Source organism: Neovison vison, chromosome 11 (assembly GCF_020171115.1).
Source record: "Neovison vison isolate M4711 chromosome 11, ASM_NN_V1, whole genome shotgun sequence".
Taxonomy (NCBI): Eukaryota; Metazoa; Chordata; class Mammalia; order Carnivora; family Mustelidae; genus Neogale; species Neogale vison.
In genome coordinates, this window is record NC_058101.1 from 57291405 (window position 1) to 57312133 (window position 20729).

The following is a 20729-nucleotide window of genomic DNA, read 5'->3' on the forward strand; positions in this document are numbered from 1 at the left end:
ATCCAATCATTTAGCCCATCTGACCAGATGCCAGGATTCATACACCTAACAACATAACAGAAGTATTTGTGTCAAAGCTGATGATAATTTATGTAGTTTTTCTTTATTTTTCAGTATTTTAAAATTATGGCTTACAATGAAGAAGATAATTGGAATCAAAGAAAAATAAGTGTCTCCTCAGCAAAATGGAGCAACGAACTGTCATAAAGCCATTTCATCAGATCTACAGAATATTCCTACTAAAGAACCACAGGCCATGACACGTGAACACGGCTGTAACTTTTCTTGTAATCATGCAATCTTTGGCTTAATTTGGGATGAATATAGGCAAAATGTTATAATATCTCATCACAGAAAAAGAGAAGCCATCCTCTAAGCAATCGGTGATCTCTCCACAGAAATTTCTTCACACCTGTGCTTTTTTTTGTCTCAAGAGTAAAAACTAACCCAACCATCACCATCAACAACAAACGAGTGGGTTAGACTTGCAAACACCTCACTGAGCCGTTTGTTCTGTTCTCCCCTTCCTTCTTCCACCCTCTTACAGGCTTGTCCTTCATCTACACCCCTGAGAGGATTTTCTGGCTTTTAGTGGCTTCCTGTCCTCCTCATAGGCCTCAACTGTCAGTTTTCCTCCAAGTGTCAAGATCTTCCTCAGTCTTCTTTCTTTTAGGAAACAAAGGCTGCTTAAAACTTCAAAACTCACCGCAGTAGAAATTCTTATTAAATTCATTTCTCCAGGCCTGGTCCCTTCCTTTGTGCATGTTTCTAGAGACACACACACTGACATGTCCCCATCAGCACCTCAGACTCAAACAAAAATCACTCCAGTACACTCAAACCACCTCCCCAGCCTATGGTTGACTGCTTTCCATGACTTGTAGGAAAAAACTGAGGCCCTTTGTGTGACATTCAAGGCCCCCACCGTTCAACCCTACTTTCCTACTGCACTCCTATCTCTCTCTTCTTCCTAGCAAGATCCATAGGTCCAGCAATGCTGACCCAAAGGACAGACTGGGAATGAGAAAGAACTGGAATCTGATCTCAAATCCCGCATGCATGTCTGTGACCTGGAGATGGCCTCGTGGCTGCTTTGAACCTCAGTTTACTCATCCATCAAATGTGAATGAAAACAAAAGAACCCACCCACTGGGGTGCTGGGATAAAGACATATGAGAACACGGGGAAAACACCTGGTCTGAGCAGGACTCTATAAACAGTAGCTATGACGATTATTGATAAGTGTTGAATGCCTCCTCCGTGCACAGCTCTGTTCTAGAAACTTTTGCTGGAAATGTTATATTCTGCTTCACTGTCTTTGCTCACAAAGTGGAGAAGGTCCCTTTCTCACCTCTGTGCCAAATTCAGTCTCCAGTTCTCTCTTGTTGGGGCTTTGTAAGCGCCTGGGCTGAAGGGCAGGAATTTCCCGCAGCAACGTGCTTTCTGCTTTGAACTACAAAGTCAAACAGAGATGCTGGTTAGCATCAGGAATGCTGCAAAAACCTGTCACCATCTTAGTAGAAAACAATCCATAAGAACTACACACTGAGCTTCTTTAAGAGAAAAGAGCAAGTGAAATAGTTAAGGAAAATGACACTGAATACTTCTTAAGCATAATTTCCTGCCTGTGCCAATGTTAAATACAACATTAATATTTAAAACAAGGAAAACAAACTTAACGGCACTCAAATCCATGCAGTTTCGAGCAGACACAGCATTCTAGACAAGACCTGAGGAACGGCAATCAGCCACTGAGCAAAATATTCACGTGGTTTTTCTCACCCTTGCAGCTTGTAATTTCTCCCTCATGCGTTCCCTCATGGAAAATTCTGCAAAGCCTGTCCTGGAAGCTGAAGGAATTGGAGGTAAGCCTAAAAAAACACAGGAAAATCACTTTAAAGCAACATTTTTTTTTCCTTTTTTCCAAAGGGAAGATGAGATTAAAAAATAACATGAGAATGTAATTTTGTTTTGCAAAGTTAGAACTTAACATAAGCAAACATGAGCTCATGCTGACAGCCGTCCATGTGACATACTCAGTGCATGTCTTGGCTTCTTTGCGACAGGCAGGGCGAAGCTTGGTCCTGCCAGGAGTGCCACGTTGACTTAACCAAGAGGAAAATGAATGACATTTGACGGTTCAAGACAGAGACACACCAATTCAATTACCGGTGGGGAGAGACCTTCCAATTTGTTGAACTTGTAGGTGAAGGGACAGCTAGTGAGTTCAAGGTTCAGCTTTCAACAGTGTTGATCACTTCAATCAGGCCCAAGCCATCGCCCTAGTCTACGTCATAGACACGGCATGTATTTTGAACTATTATTAAATATATATGTAAATCTCATGGACCATTGTGTAGCTATGAGGTGTGGGGAAGACACAGGATCCGGGATCTTGAGGACTTAGACTGTAAGGCCCCTGGGGTAGGTGACAAGCTCTCCAATCATACCTGGGGTGTGAGATGTTTGGGATGTTCCTGGTTCTTTCATTCCCAGTGCTCTAAACCAAAGTATTTGGGGGAACAGAATGTTGCCATGCTTGGAGAAGAAGGGCGGAACCTGTGTGGAGCAGGATATCAGATGGCAGAAGGCGTTGGGGATTGAATTACTGATGTCACACGAAGGAGCCTAGAACATATTCTCCAAGAGGCAGGGGAGTCCTGAGGTTGCATGGATGGGGTGGGTGGGTGGAGAGAGGAAGTCACCAGCTTGGGTGTCCCAGTGAGTCAGTGGGAGAAACCGCATAGAGGCCACAAGAAGGAAAGGGCCACAGGACCCTGTGACCAGAGGGAGGTCATGGAGTTCTCATGGCAGCGCATCTTCCCAGCATTTGTCAGCATGCACTTCCTCAGGCCAGGCCCAGACCCACTGACCCAGAAACTGGAGGTGCAGCCCAGCGATCTAGGGGATGGACTTAAACACACACTCAAGGTGGAGGACCCCTGGTTCACAGGAAGAAGGAGGAGGTAATGATGTATGAGTTTTGACTGAGTTGACACTGATGGGCTTTATGTGGCAACAGGACACTTTTGAGGAGCCAGCAGGTCAAGAAAACGTGTGCTTGTCCAGCACCCGGCACTCTGGGCAAGCCTCAGGCTTGGAAGTGAAGACAAAGGAAGCGTGTCTACAGCAGCGGGTGCTGGCGTCTAGAGAAAGTCTTTCTCGAGGCAGAGCATGTGGGAAGAGGGGTTTCTGATACCTGTGGCCATCAGTGCTGTTGAGGGGAGAAAAGCAGCAAGTGCAAGAAAAAGTGGGAGAAGATATTCTATTAGAAGGGAGAAGGAACAGCACGGGTCAGAAGAAGGAAGGGGGGGGATGGGCTGTCAAAGTGTAAAAGTCTCTGCTAGCAACAGATTTGCCGCTCCTTCAGTGCCGGCTTGGTGCAGAGAGATGAGGGCCCCAGGCTTCAAAGCTCATTTCTGCAGCCTGGCACACAGTTGTTTAGGTTGTGTGAGAGAAAAACAGAAGATCCTTCTTCCATCAGGCTCCAACCACAGCATTCACTCCATGCTGGGAAGGAGGCAGGAAATAATTAAAGACTGTGGTCTCACGTGTGTGGGTTGAGGTTCAAGTTCTTGAAGAGCATCTCCATCAGCGCAATAAAATGGCCTCTGATGTTCTTTTTTAACTTGTTTGAAAAAATTTCTTTCCATTTTCTTTCTTTCCAATGGAAATTACTTTCCATGTTAAAGGTCATGTCAACCTGGTAGATACTATCCGCTATTCGGTACACCTAGGGTCCCAAGACTTCCTGTATGGCACTGGCCATTTTGTTTGTGTGATTATTTGGTTAATAGCTATTCCCTCACCCAGGTTCCATGGTCCCCAGCCACACAGGGCCGGCATATAGCAAGCATCATTAAGTGTGTGTGATCCCCTGATCCGGCAATGAAAGGACTTTGGGACAGCTGTTCGTCAATCTTGTTCTCTGGCTGGCCACCCACTTCGCTTCTGCCCCCAGAAGAAGGATGTCTATAGTCAACAAATTGTCTCCAAACATGAAAATGCTCCTTACTTGTTTACTTCCCCTCCTTTTTTAATTTTTATTTTTTTTTAAAGATTTTATTTATTTATTTGACAGGCATAGATCACAAGTAGGCAGAGAGGTAGGCAGAAAGAGAAGGGGAAGCAGGATCCCTGCTGAGCAGAGAGCCCGATGCAGAGCTCCATCCCAGGACCCTGGGATCATGACCTGAGCCGAAGGCAGAGGCTTTAACCCACTGAGTCACCCAGGTGCCCCCCCACCGACTTTTTTTTTTTTTTAAAGAGAATCAGTTTTTCAAGTTCACTTAAAATAGCTAACATCTATATACAGTTCACTAGAATAATTTTGTTTGTCTTTTAAAGGGAGAGAAGATATTTTATTCAACATGATATGTGAATGAAGAAAACAAAGTGGCTTCTAAAAAGCAATTTGAAACAAAGTGGCTTTTAAAAAGCAATTTGAAAAAAATTTTTGAAAAAGGGACGCCTGGGTGGCTCAGTCAGTTGGGCATCTGCCCTTGGCTCAGTGGGGAGTCTGCTTCTCTATCTCCCTCTGCTACTCCTCCCGCTTGTGCATGTACACTCTCTCTCGCTCAAATAAGTAAATAGACTATTAAAAAAAAAACTTAGAAAGATTCTGAAATGGTAAAAAGTCATTCTTGCTTGATATTTTCCAGTCCATGCTAGTGGAAGACATTTCAAGGGTGTGGAGATTCCCAAGCCCAATCTGTACAACCAGCTGGGGACGTGTCATTTCCATTCCATTCCAAGCATGTGGAGAATGTGACCCACTCGAGTTGGTGACCTTTGTACCTGGCACTTAGTAGCACTAAATCAGTGAAGGAAAACATATAAGTGAGGGTGTGAGGGAGATTGTACAAACAAAATAAATGGAATTCTCATTTGGGTGAAACCAGATGGTGATGACACAGTTTTTTCAAGATAACATGATGAACCATGTGTACTCTCATTCACTCCCTTTAACATAATAACTGATAGAGATTAGATGCCTTCATTTTTCTCTGGGTGGAATAATATAGCAATGTTTCTTTAAGCAACTCGAACTAAAATAACCCTCCTAAGACAATATTTCCCTTAATTTAGTGTCAGTTCCTTCACTACATTACTACTCTGCTATGTGATCTCAAACTGTGTCTGTTTTTCCTGCCCTGGGGACCAGTGGCTGACTTGCCAAACCCGAGGACCACTGTGACCTCATAGTCACACACAGAGGCTCTTAGATACAGCTGAACCGACCTGGCATGAATAAAGTTTCTGCAGAGTCCAGTGCAAAGGGTGTGATGAAAATAATTTTAAAAATTAGGAAAGACTTGATTTGGAGGCAATGCAAGAACTTGCAGATAAGGAGAGAATTGGAAGACATTCCGTTCAACATACGACATCAATCGGTATGAAATATGGATTTCCTTTGCAAGGTGGTGTTTCTCACAGAGGCAGCAGGATGATGTCCTCCCAGCTCTGCTCTGGTTTCCTAGGAAACCCGTCCATCCTGAGGCTGCATCAGCCTCATGTGTGCAAATGCTTCTGGTATCTTCTCTGCTCTGGGTCCTTTACCTGCCCCACGACTCAGGCACACCATACCCCGTCTCTCTCTCCTCGCAGGCTTCACAAAATGGTGGATGCATTCCATTTTTCTCTTGACCACTTTATTAAACCTGACCCCTTAAACCTTCTAGGAAGATAGGCACTGCATTTTGAAATAACGTTGTAATCTTCTCATCTGTCTGCAAGTCGATGTGATCTTGTTTTTACGGAGAAGTTTCCACAGTTCCTTCTCCATCTGGAAGTCCTTCCTTCCTCCCCTTGCCGGTGCCAAGAGAATCCCATCCTTCTTGCAAGGCGTTGTTCTGGGACTCTCACTGCTGAGACCTAGCTCTCTGTTTACCGCTGTGTGTACTAGGACTTTCCAGGGACTTGACGTAAAATCAGAAATGGGGTATTTGGGTTTGGATTTGAATTGGTATTATCTGGAGTCACATAGAACAGGTGAGCGTGAAGATGGCTATATACTGACCTTCCTCTTCTGCCCACCCTCTCTAGTGAAACAATCTACTTCTGAGTGTTTGTATTTGTTTTACTTGTGATGATGAACAAATATTTACCAAATGCCACAGCACCTTTATGTTTTCATCATTTGGGCACTATTGATAGCTGTGATAACAGCATGATAAAAAATTCAGTTCATTAACATGGTGAGTAATTAAAGACTTTTCAGGACAGAAACAGGTTACGTAAAGTTCTTGGAGGGAGGAGGGGAATGAAGGAGTTCAGGAAGAAAAGGGAATGGTGTCAAATTTCCAACTGTGCAGAGACAGCTTTTTTTTTTAAGGTGGTGACAGGGGTCATCAAAAAAACACTACCATTTAGATTCTTTTGGATAACGTCAAGAGTGATATAACATTTTAAATTTTAAAACATATTTATATTAATATACTTCTATTTTGTTAATACTTATGTCATCAATAAAATATTTAAAAATTTTTATGGCAACTTACACATAGCATAATTCTCTTTTTAAAAAAAAAAAGATTGTAGGGGCACCTGGGTGGCTCAGTGGGTTAAAGACTCTGCCTTCAGCTCAGGTCATGAACCCAGTGTCCTGGGATCGAGCCCCACATTGGGCTCTCTGCTCGGCGGGGAGCCTGCTTCCTCCTCTCTGCCTGCCTCTCTGCCTACTTGTGATCTCTGTCTGTCAAATAAATAAATAATCTTAAAAAAAAGATTGTATTTATTTATTTGCAAGAGAGAGAGAGAGAGAGAGAGATAGGGATAGAGAGAGAGAAAGAGAAAGAGCATAAGTGGGGAGGAAATGGAGAGCCAGGCTTCCAGGGAGCCTGATGCGGTGCTGGATCCCAGAACCCTGGGACCATGACCTGAGCTGAGCACAGACACTTAACCAACTGAGCCACCCAGGTGCCCCCATATAGCTTAATTCTTGTAGGGATAATGGACAAGAGGATGGGGGAAACACTGGCCTCATCTGGCTTTTAATTCCGGCCTCTTCTCTCCCCCAAATAGATAATTACCCCCAAATCCTGTTAAAAAATTCCTGGATAGAATAAATACAGAGTTGCGGGGGAGGGAGAGCATGGGACAGAAGCCAGCTCGACCTCAGTATGAAAAACTGGTGGGGAACAGAGGCTCTATCCTACAGACTTAAAAAGGAAAACGTGATGAGTTGGACAATCCGTCCAATTGTCCCCAACATCTGACCAACCGTATGGATGTAATAAAATGGAATGTCCTTTCAGTCACAGTCAGCCCTTTGGGAACATAGGACGTCCTTGGCTGTCTGGCAGGAAAACCCAGCAAAACAAAATGGCATCAGGTTAGTAGTGATTGTCACTAGGATATAAGAATGTGGGTGACTATTTTCTTCTATTTCCTTTTCCTGATTTTCTAATTTTTACCCAGCAGAGTAGCATGACTTGTGAAAATTTTACTACATAAAATGAAATTCAAAATAGGTTGAGAACAGCAGGCTCTTCCCCGGGCTTTGAGCCTCAGTACTGACATTTGCTGAGGCATCTGGAGGGATTTCTGTGGTCACTTTTCTTTTCTGCTTCTTTATTTCATAGTCTCATTGACACTGCATTTTATGTTAGCCGAAAACGTGGGGCCCTTATTTTTGCCCATGTTTCCTTCTCACTCACGGGTGCTTGGACCCCAAGATCTGGCTCTGCCCACTGCCCCCTCCTATATCTCTGTGCATCAGGACACATCCCAGACCTGGGAACTGTTTAGGGTTGACTATTTTGGTCCCTGCAGTGTTCATATGTTGAAACTCTCAGCCCCGTCCATGTGATGTTATCTGGAGGCCAAGCCTATTTGTGTGGGGGATAATTAGGTTTAGGTGAGGTCATGAGGTGGGGGGGAGGGTGTCCTATGATGGGATTAGTGTCGTCTGAAGAGAAGAAAGCCCAGAACTGTGGCTCTCTGTCTTTCCACCATGTGAGGATACTGTGAGAAGGCGGCCATCAGCAAGTTAGGAGGAGAGCTCTTCCCAGGAACTGAATCATTCCGAGCTTTGGTCTTGGATTCCTCAGCCTCCAGAACTGTGAGAAATAAATGTCTGTGGTTTGAGACACCAGTCTACGGTATTTCATTACAGCAGCTGGAACTGATGGAGACAAGGATCATCACCATGTGCAAGACTGCACCTGGCCAGCCCTGGCTTCTCTGTTCCTCTGCTCCAGGTGGTGGGATAGGGCAAGGGGGCTTCAGACAGGGCTGAAATTCTGCAAGGTGGCTTCCTACATATATTTTGCCATGACATTCTGCCTGTGGTTAAGCCTTCCATATTGCCTCGGGTAGAGTAGAAAAAAAATGTAAACCTCATTCAGGAGGGCCAGGGACTGCCTGCGAGATGCCAGGGGAACGGAGTGCTCTCAGAACAAGCTTTGTGAACTTCCAAGAGAGGAAATGACACATAAACGGTCTGACCTTGCAGTATTTTTGCAGTCGTGACTCTCTGTCAGGTGGCTAGCATTCTACAAAACCCAAGTTTGGACATGCTTAGAGATCAGAGAATTAGAGAATCTTTTCTCCAGTTTTCAAGCATTCAACTGGCAAATAGGTCTTGAGTACCTATTGTGTGTACAATGTGTGTTCCATAACAGGGGAGAAAAGAAACAAATCCTCATCTTCATGGAGTGTGTTTTCTGGCAGGGAAGAGAGAACACAGACAGACAGTATATTTAATATATCAGATGGTAATAGGTGGTATGAAGACAACTAAAACAGGATGAGGATGGCCGGGGGTGGTGTGCATTGCCGTTTTAGGAGTGACTAAGCAAGGGCTTCAAGGTGACCTTGGAACGGGTAAAGGAAATGAGCGATCAAGCCATGTGGATGGCTGGGGAATAAGCATTTTAGTTAGAGTAATATTGGGTGCAAAGACTTTAAGGGCCATACCTACTGTAGGACCAGAGCAGAAAAGGAGAAAGATAAGAGGTGGGAGATAGAATACCAGGGTATCTGGTCGCAGAGTTAAGGAGGAGCTGAAATGTGTAGGTCATCCTACCCAATTCGGCTTAAGCTCTGAGTCAGGGGAGAACCACTGAAGGGTTGGAACAGAGGAGAGACACGGCCTTATTTTCCTAAGACCATTCTGACTGCTGGGGTGAGAACAGAAGCCAGGCCATCAACTGGGATGCTGTGATATACTCCAGATGGGAGCTGAAGGTGGGTTGGATTGGGATCGGAGTGGGTGGAAGTAGCGGGAAATAGGTGTACTTCAGGTCTAGTTTGAAGGTAGAGCAAACAGGACTTATGGGGACTAATGGATGGGGGCAGAAAAAGACAGGAGTTAAGGATGATCCAAGCAATAGAAGAAATGAAGTATGTGTTTTGCAAGATGGGAAGACTATAGGACAAACAAGTTAGGAGAAGGAAATCAGGAGCTCAGCTTCGGTAGAGTGAAATCTGAGTTGTCTCAGGATAGATCACAGACCTAACTAAATGTAAGACCTAAAAGCATAAAACTTATAGAAGAAAATATAGGAGAAAAACTTCATGAACTTGGGTTAGGCAAAGAAGTCTCAATATAATCCTGAAAGCACAATCCATAATAATAATAATAAAAAAAGTGATGCACTTGACTTCATTGACATTAAGCTTTTTATATTTCTAAAGACATGATTAAGAAAATGAAAAGATGAGACATTTACTCAGAGAAAATATCTATGAATTATTGATCTGATAAAGTACTTGTATCCAGAATACATAGACAACTCTTACAACTCCACACTAGACAGTGAATCAGGTTAGTAATGTGCAAACATTTAATAGGCATTTTACTAAGATGATACACAAATGGCTAATAAGCATATGACAAAAATACTCACTCTCATTAATCAATAGGGAGATACAAGTTAAAAGCACACTAAGATACCATTATACACCTCATAGAGACTATAATTAAAGACTGACCATACCAAGTGTGGACAGTTCTTAAAAACTGTTGGTGGGAGAGTAAATTGACATGGCTGTTTTGTAAAACAGGTTGATAGTTTCTTATAAAGTTAAATATAAATTTATCATATGACCCAGAAATTCTACTATTTCTCAAAAGCCATGAAAACAGACATCCATGCAGACACACTCCAAAGGTGTTTAGCAGCATTATTCATAATAACCCCAAGCTGGAAATAATCCAAATGTCCATCAACAGGTGAATGAATAAGCAAAATGTGGGACGTTCATATGATAGACTACAATTCAGCAATAAAAAGGAAGAAAATGTGGAAAGATACTACAACATTTATGAATCCCAAAAAACATTATGCTAAGTGAAGAAGCCTCACACGAAACACTACATACCGTAGGTTTCAGGTTACAGGAAATGTCTGGAAAAGGCATATTTGTAAGGATATAAAACAAACCAGTGTTTGTCTAGGGCTGGGGTGGGAGTTGGGATTAACTGTAAATAGGCACAAAAGAACTTTCTGGAGTGAGGAAATGTTCCAAAACTGGACTGCGGTGATGGTGGCACAGATCTATCACCACCGAAAACCACTGAATTATATACTTAGAGTAAACAAATTTTCTGTTCTGCAAATTATACTTCAGTAAGTCTCTTAAAAATATGAGTTGCCTCATTAGACATGCAAATGAACATACTGGGTAGAAGGTTGCTGTCCATCTAGTCTGAAGGAGTCCTGGGCTACAGATGACCATTTGGGACAGGTCAGTTACATTCCTGATAGGTATATGTTAGGTTCTAAGTCTTTTTTTTTTTTTAAATTAACACATAATGTATTATTTGCCCCAGGGGTACAGGTCTGTGAATCATCAGTCTTACATAATTTACAGCGCTCACCATAGCACATACCCTCTCTAATGTCCATAACCCAGCCACCCTATCCCTCCGCAGCCCTCCAGCAACCCTCAGTTTGTTTCCTGAGATTAAGAGTCTCTAATGGTTTGTCTCCCTCCCGATCCCATCTTGTTTCATTTTTTTCCTTCCGTACTCCCCACAACCCCCCACCATGCCTTTCAAATTCCTCATATCAGTGAGATCATATGATAATTGTCTTTCTCTGATTGACTTATTTCACTAAGAGTAATACTCTTTAGTTCCATCCACATCATTGTAAATGGCAAGGTTTTGGGGTCTTTTTGATGGCTGCATAGTATTCAATTGTGTATATATACCACATCTTTATCCATTCATCTGTTGATGGACATCTAGGCTCTTTCCATAGTTTGGCTGTTGTGTACATTGCTGCTATAAACATTTGGGTGCATGCGCCCCTTCAGATCACTACCTTTGTATCTTTAGGATAAATACCCAGTAGTGCAATTGCTGGGCCGTAGAGTAGCCCTATTTTCAGGGTTTTCAAGTCTTGAGATGACCAAGAGAATGAGGATTGAGGAAGAGAAGAGGGCCAGGCCTGTTCCTGGAGGTTGGGGATATAAGAACCAGCAAGGACACTGAGAGGGATAGCCCACGAGGGAGAAGTAAGAGAGGATCACTGGAAGCAAAGGGCGAAGGGAGGGGTGGTGGTGAGCTACACCAAATGGGCTGAAAGTCAGTAAGGGAAAGATTGGCAACTGACCAGTGAGTTAGGCAAATGGGCAATCACCAGCCCCTTCCACAAGAGCAGTGCCGACGGGGAGTGGGGACGTGAGTTAGACTGGAGTGGGTTCAAGGCTGGACATGAACACAGGGAGGGATGACTCGGGAGCCATTTTGCTTAAAGGAGTCTTTTGGAAAATGCCTTTCCCAACAACAAATCATCACACAGTGTATGCTTCCTACTTGTTGTACTCTTATGGTGTGATCTGTGAGGGGGGCCACAAGAGACAGAGGAGAGGCTCAGGAAACTGCTCCTCATACTCCTGAGTTCTAGAACTAGGAGGCATGGCATGCAATGCAGGGCACACGGGAAGACCCCACCGTGATCTGGAGGTAGAAGATGAGAGCAAGGTGAGACCTTTGTCTGTGGCCTTTACTGGGATTTCTCAGGGAAGGGCAAGGCAGGGCAGGATAGATAGTTTAGGCCTGGCTAGTTTGAATCTTCTAGGGGGCTATAATAGTGGTCTCTCTAGTTGCTTGGTACCTGACCCTGGGATGATGCAGGCAGAGGAATATTGCTTTCTACGCCAGAAAGAGGTGGGCTCTGGATTGGTCAGTGTGCATCTCAAAAGCAACCTCCACTCTGAGTCCTTTGTCATCTCTGAGAACTGGCTCAAATCTCCTCAACCCAGAAAGGGCGCCCCCCCAGGTGTCAAACATCATAATATCAAAAAAAAATTACAGAATACAATGTTCTATTTATTCATACTTGTTTTAGTGCTTTAATTTGGTACCCTTAGTACCGTGTGAGGTCACGAACACCAGCGCTGGTGAACTTTCTGGCCTTTCCTATATCCCCCAGCATGTATGTTCTGACTAGAATGTTCTTTCCCTTCTCCTGCTGCCAGACTCCAAGGTAACTTCCAAGACCCAGCTTATTCGGCCAGGTCTCCTCTGGGTCCCCTACTGTCCTTTGTGACATTTCTTTCCTGGGTCAGTCTCTCCATGGCTTGGTGACTTTTAAAAAGCAAGCCTAAAACGAACGATCTACTTCTTTACCTTTGCATCAGAGAATGCAAAGTTTCTACTGCATTTCTACTGCACTGAAAGGTAAAAGTTTCTACTACTGAGAAACTGGCTCTGAAATGATGCTTTAATCAGAGAAACTAACACGAATGAATGGAAAACAGATGTCAGTAATGAGGAAATTTATGTTCATAAGAAACTACTTAACATTTGATAGTTACTCCCTTAAGAGACAGTACAAGTTGGAATCATGGGGGAAATGTGTGTACTTTTTTTCTAGATGTTTATTTGATTTGGAACTGGTGCCTGTTCAGTGAAGTGCTTTCTTTATTTGGAATGTCATGACTGTATGGATGTTTGAATAGCAAATCAGGAGCCAAACCTTTCACTGCATGATTTAAGCTGCTGTTAATCAGGGAGGTGGCCCCTCTGAGCATGTGCGTGGTGCAGTGGGGGAGGCCGCAGAATCCGTGTGCTGGTATCTGAGTACTTGAATACGGTCTGACTTTCACACCCCTTAGAGGCCTGTAGGAATGCTATCATGTAGAGAGGCTTATAGGTTCAAGATGAGGAGCTGGGGTGCTGGCACCAAAGGGAGGCCAGACCCATGAGAGGTTTGGGAAGTTAATGTAAGAAGAAGTCAAAGATCTGGGTCCAGGAGAGCAGACTTGGAGGGAAGGATGCCGTGGGCGTGGAAGGTGAGCGTACCTAAGCCAGAGCATGGCCTTGCAATAAAAAGCAGATAGGCCAGCTTGAGACATCTGTTCACTTAGTAAGCATCGTTGAGTGCCGTCTCGGTACCAGCCCTGTGGTTGGCAGACCCAAAAGTCTGTCTCTACCCTCAAGAATTTGTAGTCCAGTAGAGAGCAGAGGCTGTGCACCAAAAAAAGATGACTCCAGACACTCGCATGGGCACAGGAGTTGTGAAGCACAGAGGAGGTGTACTCAGCCCACACTGGGGCACGGGGAAGCTTTCCAAAGGAGGTGATGTATGTACTGATTTTTGAAAGGTAAGTCATGAGGTTAAGACAAACCAATAAACAAAACCTCTATTTAATTAGAGAAGGGTTAGTTGAGGTAGGGAGAGTAAGGTAGGTGATTCACCCAAGTGACACTCTTTTGCAGAAGAAAATGAGGCAGAGCCAGAGTGACAATCTTGTGAAGGCTCCAAGCTGTCTCTACGCCCCATGTGAAGAGTGCACTGGGGGCCTGGGAGCTACCGCGGAAAGTGTTGGTCGCAACATTGCTATTGCACTTTCGTGGGCGGCTGCAAAGCCTTAGCTTTAAGGACCAGCTTTAAGGGTTGTGATTTGTGTCAAGTGATGCCATTTTCATGGCCATGAAGAGCCCAGAGGTCTGCAGACTGGCCCCACCACCTCTGGCAGGGAGTTCTTCCTGAACGTGGTTTCCCAGCCCATGAAACAATGCCTCATGATCGTGCCGTGCCATTGTGGGAATTACATGATGTAATGCACGCAGTGACCTTTGCACTCAAGAAAGGTAATTATTTTTGTTAGTTATTTGGCAACAAGTTCTTCTTTTGGCTGGAGAAGACTACTATGTATGTGCCAGCCCCTCCCCAGGTGCTTTCTGTGTCTCTCCTGATTTCATTGTTGTAACTGCTGTATTACGTGGAGGTTTTTTACAATCCCCATTTTATAAATGAGGCTCTTGTGGCTTGGGAAGATTAGGTTATTGCTCAAGGTCCCATGACTGAATGTCTGAACAGTAGTATTGGGTCTGACTGCAGTTTCTATAGGCTTCAAGGAATGTTTGCTGGCTTGACATGTTTATTTATCTTAATACCTTGGCAATATAATGGGATGTGGGCAAGGAAAGTGAATAAGGAATCTTGATAGAAATCCTATCAGAAAGCTTGCTACCTGACCCAGAATGTGCTCTCAAGCTCTCAGAGTTCAAGACTGTCAAATTTTATCATCTGTCTGTCTACCTTGTCTATCTTCCATCCGTCCATCCATCCATCTATCTATCATCTATCTATGTATCGTCTATCTATCTTGGCCGGGTGATTCGGAGGACGACTCAGATAAACTACTGATTGCTTAGGGAAGAAAATAAAATGGAATTACGTGAGTTTAAAAAGTTCCATTGCATTGTTAACATAAATTGTCTTGTTGGGGCTAGGGAAACCACTGAACCTGAGGATTCCCCCAGGAAAATGTAAACAGTATTCATAAACTGGTCATGAGAGACGATCCACTGACACATAGTATTAGCCCAGCCCAGGTTGGGCTTATACTTACACACAAAATATAGCTCAGGGGGTGGCAGGATGGTTCAGCATATGAAAATCTATCCCTATGATACCCCTCCATAATAGAACTCAGAAAAAAAAACCCACGAAACTACCTCAACTGATGCAGAAAAAGCATTTGACAAGATCTAACATCCTTTTATGATAAAAAAAATTCAACAAAATGAGGATAAAAGGCAACTACCTCAACACAGTAGAGGCCATACATGAAAGCCCACAAATAACATCGCGCTCAGTGGTAGACAACTGAAGTGTCTCCTCTAAGAGCCAGAGCAAAGCAAGGATGCTTCCCCTCCCAACTTTTATTCAACTCGGCATTGGAATCCTAGCCAGAGCGGTTAGGTAAATGCTATAGCCTGAATGTTTCTGTCCTCCCCAAATTCTTATAGTATAATTTAGCCCCGGTGTGATGGTATTTGGAACTGAGGTTTTGGGGAGCTAGTTAGGTTATGAGGTCATGACCTTATAAGGCACTAGCTCCCTTCCACCTTCTACCGTGTAAGGACACAGCCAGATGACAGCCATCCGTGAACCAGGACGTGGGCCCTCCTTATGAAACACCAAATCTGCCAGTGCCTTGACTTAGAACTTTCCAGCCTCCAGATCTATGAGAAATAAATTTCTGTTCTTTATAAGTTATCCAGTCTATGGTATGCTGTTATAGCAGCTCAGACATACTAAGAGAGCAAGAAAAAAAAAAGTCACACAAAAAAGTTTCCTACTTGGAAAGGAAGACATCAAACTATCTCTGTTTGCTGATGACATGGTCTTACATATAGAAATCCCTGAAGATTCCAAACAAAAACACTGTTCAGCCAAATTGAGGATACAAAGTTGATATGAAAAATCAGTTGTGTTTCTATACAATAATAACAAAAAAAGCTAAAAATTAAGAAATTAAGAAAAGAATTCCATTTAGAATAGCATGAAAAAGAATAAAATATTTAGGAATAAGCTTCACCCAGGACACAAAGGACTTGTACACTGAGAACTGTGAAACATTGCTGAGAGTAATTAAAGACACAAATAAATGGCAAGATATCTCATGTTCATGGGTTGGATGTCATTACCACCCAAGATGATCTACAGATTTAATGCAATCCCTATCAAAATCTTACTGGCATTTTTCACAGACATAGAGAAATTCATCTCTATTCATATGAAATATTAAGAGATCCTGAAATAGCCAAAATAATTTTGAGAAAGAACGGAGTTGGAAGTCTCACACTTCCTGACTTCAAAACATATTACAAAGCTATAGTAATCAAAATGGTATGGTCCCGGCATAAAGAAAGACATTATGTCTTTGAGTGGAATAGATAGAAAACCCAGAAATAAGCATTTGCACATATAGGCAAATGATCTTCAACAAAGGTGCCAAGACACTCAATGGGAAAAGAATTATCTCCTCAACAAACGATGTTGGGAAAGTGGCAATTCATATGCAAAAGAATGAACTTGGATTCTTACCTTAAAAAACCTGTAAAAAATAAACTCAGAATGGATTAAAGATGCAAATGTAAGACCTAAAATTATAAAACTTAGAAGAAAACATAGAGGAAATGATTCAAGACACTGAATTTGGCAATGACTTATGAGCTAAGTCACCCAAAGTGCAGGCAATAAAAGCAAAAGCAGATAAGTGGGACAACCTCAAACTTAAAAGCTTTTGTGCATCAAAGGACATAATCAATGGAATGAAAATGCAAACTGTGGAATGGGAGAAAAAATTTGCAAATCATGTATCTGATAAGGGTTGATATACAGAATCCATAAAGTCTGTCTGTAACTTAACAACAACCACCCAAACAAATAACTTGATCAGAAAATGGAAAAGAAAAAAAAAAAAAAGAAAAAAAGAAAATGGAAAAGGATAGATGTTTCTCCCAAGCACGATACACAAATGGTCCATAAGCATATGAAAAGATGCTCAACATCACTAACCATCAGAGAAATGCAAATCAAAACCTCAATGAGAGATCAGCTCACATCCACTTAAGATGGCTAGTGTAGAAACAAACAGAAAATAACAAATGTTGGTAAGGATGTGGAGAAACTGGATACCTTGTGCAGTGTTGGTGGAAATACAAATGATGCACCCACTACGCAAAAGTATGTTGGTTCCTCAAAATATTAAGCAAAGAACTACCTTATGAACCAGCATTCACTTCTTGCAATATATCCAGAAGAAATGAAAGTGGGAGCGTGAAGATGTATCTGCACATTCATGTTGATAATGTTGTTCACAATAGCCAAGAGGCAGAAGCAATTCAAATGTCCACAAAGGATGAATGTATCAGCAGGATGTGATATAATGAAATACTACTCAGCTTTGAAAAGTAACAGATTCCTATCACATGCTCTAATGTGGATGAACCTTGAAGACATTATGCTAAGTGAAATGAGCCAGTCATAAAGACAAATACTGATGATTTTACCTACATGGGGTGGCGAAAAAATTGAATTCATTTCATCAGAAAGGAGGATAGAGGTTGTCAAGGGCTAAGGGAGGAGAAATGGGGAGTTAGTAGTGTTTAATATAGAGTTTCAGTTTTGCAAGAAGAAGAGTTCCAAAGATCTGTCGTACAAATGGGAACAGTTACCTCTACTGAAGTGTATATTTAAAAATGGTTAAGATGGGGGCACCTGGGTGGCTCAGTGGATTAAAGCCTCTGCCTTTGGCTCAGGTCATGATCCCAGGGTCGTGGGATCGAGCCCCACATCGGGCTCTCTGCTCAGCGGGGAGCATGATACCTCCTTTCTCTACCTGCCTCTCTGCCTACTTGTGATCTCTACCTGTCAAATAAATAAAATCTTTAAAAAAAAAAAAGTGGTTAAGATGGGTTGGGGTGCCTGGGTGTCTCAGTCAGTTAAGTGTCTGACTCTTGATTTTGACTCAGGTCGTGATCTGAGGGTTATGAGACCGAGCCCTGCATTGGGCTGGGCATGGAGCCCGCTTAATATTCTCTCTCTCCCTCTGCCCCTCCCCCGACTCGTGTGCACAGGTACAGTGTTCTCTGCTGCTCGTTCTCTCTCTCTCTTCCTCAAAAAGAAAAAAAAAAAGATTAAGATGGCAAATTTTATGGGTTTTATTTTTAAACCACAATTTATATATATTCTGGCAAAGACAAAAAAAGAGAGAGAGAGAAAGGCGCTACTTAAACATGGCAAAATCTTATTAATCCTTGAATCTGGTGTGGTGCATATGAGGTTCACTGGATTTTTTTTTTAAAATAAGTTTTACAGCCGTGTGGATCTTGAACTCACAACCCTGAGATCAAGAGTCCCATGATCTACTGACTGAGCCAACCAGGTTCCCTGGTTCCCTGAATTTTATTTAATTCTGTGCATGTTTGAATTTTCATAATGAAAAACAGAAGCCCCAAAGGGTCTTACGTTTACGATCTTAAGGACTTGGCACTTGCTTTGGTGACATTTGATTTCTTTTGAGAATATCAAAAGCTATTTTGATAACCAGACACGTAAAGCCTTAATAGATGGGTTAAAGAACTGTGAGCAGAGAAAATAAATTTGTATTTCCTGTTCTGCTTGGAAAACATAATAAAAGGCGTTGAGGAGAAAATGTGCCTGAGGGTTGGAAACTCCTCTCTCCCTAGAGCAGCCAGCCTACTTGAACTCATGGTGGAACCCTGCGCCCCTAGGCCCTGTTCCTCTTATACTCTAACACTCATTTTTATAACTTTCACCTCCTCATCCTCTGCTTCTCCCACAAAGTCTGACAGGGCTCTGTCTGAGGCTTTGGCTGGTATGCCCAGGGCAGACTGTCCAACAAATGTCACCGAGCCTCTACCCTGGCCCGAGTACTGCTCTGGGCACTGGGGTTAGGGGGTTAGGGTCAGCCATGAATGGAGAAGACTCAGTCCTGCTCTCAGGGACAGTCAGCAAACAGCTGCCTGGAGCATGCCAGGGGGTGATGAGGGCTCTAGAGGAAAACCAGGGGGAGGACAGAATAGGAGGAGGTGGGGAAGTTCTCTTTTAGACAGACGGTCAGCAAAGGCCTGCCCAACTTCTGGACCCCAATCTCCAACTCCACTTGGATATCCAGTGGACATCTCACACTTTTCAAGTCCTTTGCTCATTTACCCCAAACCCATTCCTTCTGCCATCTTTCCCCTCTGTCAATGGCAACTCTCTTTTCCCAGTTGCTCAAGTTACAAAGCTGACATCATCGGTCTCGCTTTCAAAACTCCTGTTCAGTTCAGGCAGAAAGCCTGCTGCTTCTACCTTCCAGAGGCCCTGAATCTCACCCCTTCTTTTCACCTCTTTCACTGCTACTTTGGTCCCAGTCGCCACCACCACTCTCTTGGGTTTTGCCCTTGCTCTTTGCCTGGTCTGTGTTCTGTTCTCACACCTTCCAGAGTAAACCGCTTAACATGGCATCTTGCAGCCTTAAGTCAGAGCAGACCCTCTGGCAGCCCTCATCTCACAGGGACTGAAAGTGTAGGGGCCCACAGGCTCCTCCCTTCTGGTCTCATTTCCTATTTTTCCTCCTTGCTCACTCTGTCAACCAGGGGGTCCTCCTTGCTGTGCTGTAACCATACTGAGCACACTCTTGCATTAAGAGCTCTTTTCTGGTAGTGCCTGGATGGCTCAGTTAGGTAAGCAGCATCTGCCTTCGGCTTGGGTCATGATCCTGGGGTCCCGGGATTGATCCCCACATTGGGCTCCCTACTGGAGCCTGCTTCTTCCTCTCCCTCTGCTCCTCCCCAACTCATGCTCTCTCTTAAATAAATAAACAAAATCTTTAAAAAAAAAAAAAAGAGCACTTTTCTCAGGGATCTTCCATATTCCTCCAAGGCCTCTGCTCAAACGTGGTCTGAATGGAGAGGCCTTCCCCTGATGACCCTTCAAAAAATAGCAGCCCTCCCTCCCTGACACCCACTGCTTCTGGGCCAGCTTGGTCTTTACCTGCCTCTGCCGCACTTCCCACAGCCTGCCACACTGTATCTCCATCATGCCTAACTCACATTCTCTTTTTCCCTCTCACCCCCCAACTGGAATATAAACTCTTTGGAGGTATTAAGGTATTCTGTTCTTGTCCTCACTTTGCAAATAAAGAAACTGAAGTTTAGAGAGCTGGGGGAAATTGCCCAAGCGAGTAAGAAACGGACAGGTAGAGATTGGTACCCTCACTCATTTGACCCCAAAGACTATGGTCTTCACGGCTACAACTTCCTGGCCTTTCTGCCCCAGGGTTGCAGAAGGCATGGGTGGAGAGCTTTCCTTGAGGGGGCACCAAAGCCTGGGATGCTCAGGTGGTCACCAGGCATTCTGAGGTCAGCACGCAGTCAAGTAGGTGGGGACAGATGGGAGAGGAGAGGAAACAGCAGTGGAAGGGGCCAGAGAACATAGGGTCTGGGGACCCAGAACAAAGAAGGAGTGTGGATTTTATGTGATGCTCATCACAGACTTCTGAGTAGGAAAGCAGCCTACAGAGTTTTAAAGAAAGATGAACACGGTGGCTTAAAAATATGTCCATAAATTTCTCCAACAGACACACCTCTCTTTAAAGGGGGAAGCCCAATGTCCCTCCCCTTGACAGTGGGCTGGACTCAATGCTATACTTGTAACAAAAGGCAGAGGTATGTGATTTCCCAGGCTGCCTCTACCTAGCTCAGCGTGCATGGTTTTCTGCTCACATTTATGTGTTTCCAAGCTATCTGTCTGGATGCCTCCTCCCCCAATGCTCCCTCACGACTCCTACACACCCTTCAGCATGTGTTCCTCTGTTGCTCCGTGGTGCCCCTGGCCCTGCTTCAACCCAGAGTCTTTGCTGTATTTCTCATGGCTCTTGTCAACGCCGGTCCCTCATCTGTCTCTTGCTTTACTGTGCGTTGGTGTCACGAATGAGATCTGTCCTGCGATCTTGACCCATGGCTGGCT

General features: G+C 43.7%; 1 protein-coding gene across 8 annotated transcripts in view; it reads right to left on the reverse strand.

Annotated features, from left to right (window-relative positions):
• CC2D2A (coiled-coil and C2 domain containing 2A) overlaps positions 1 to 20729 on the reverse strand; it is a 147576-nt gene that overhangs the window by 114567 nt on the left and 12280 nt on the right. For all 8 annotated transcript variants that reach the window (XM_044226091.1, XM_044226090.1, XM_044226087.1 and 5 more), the window contains 2 exons: positions 1783 to 1871; positions 1352 to 1453 (listed from right to left, as the gene is read on the reverse strand). In XM_044226091.1, coding sequence (XP_044082026.1) covers positions 1352 to 1453; positions 1783 to 1871 — 191 coding nt within the window. The remainder of the gene's footprint in view (positions 1 to 1351; positions 1454 to 1782; positions 1872 to 20729) is intronic.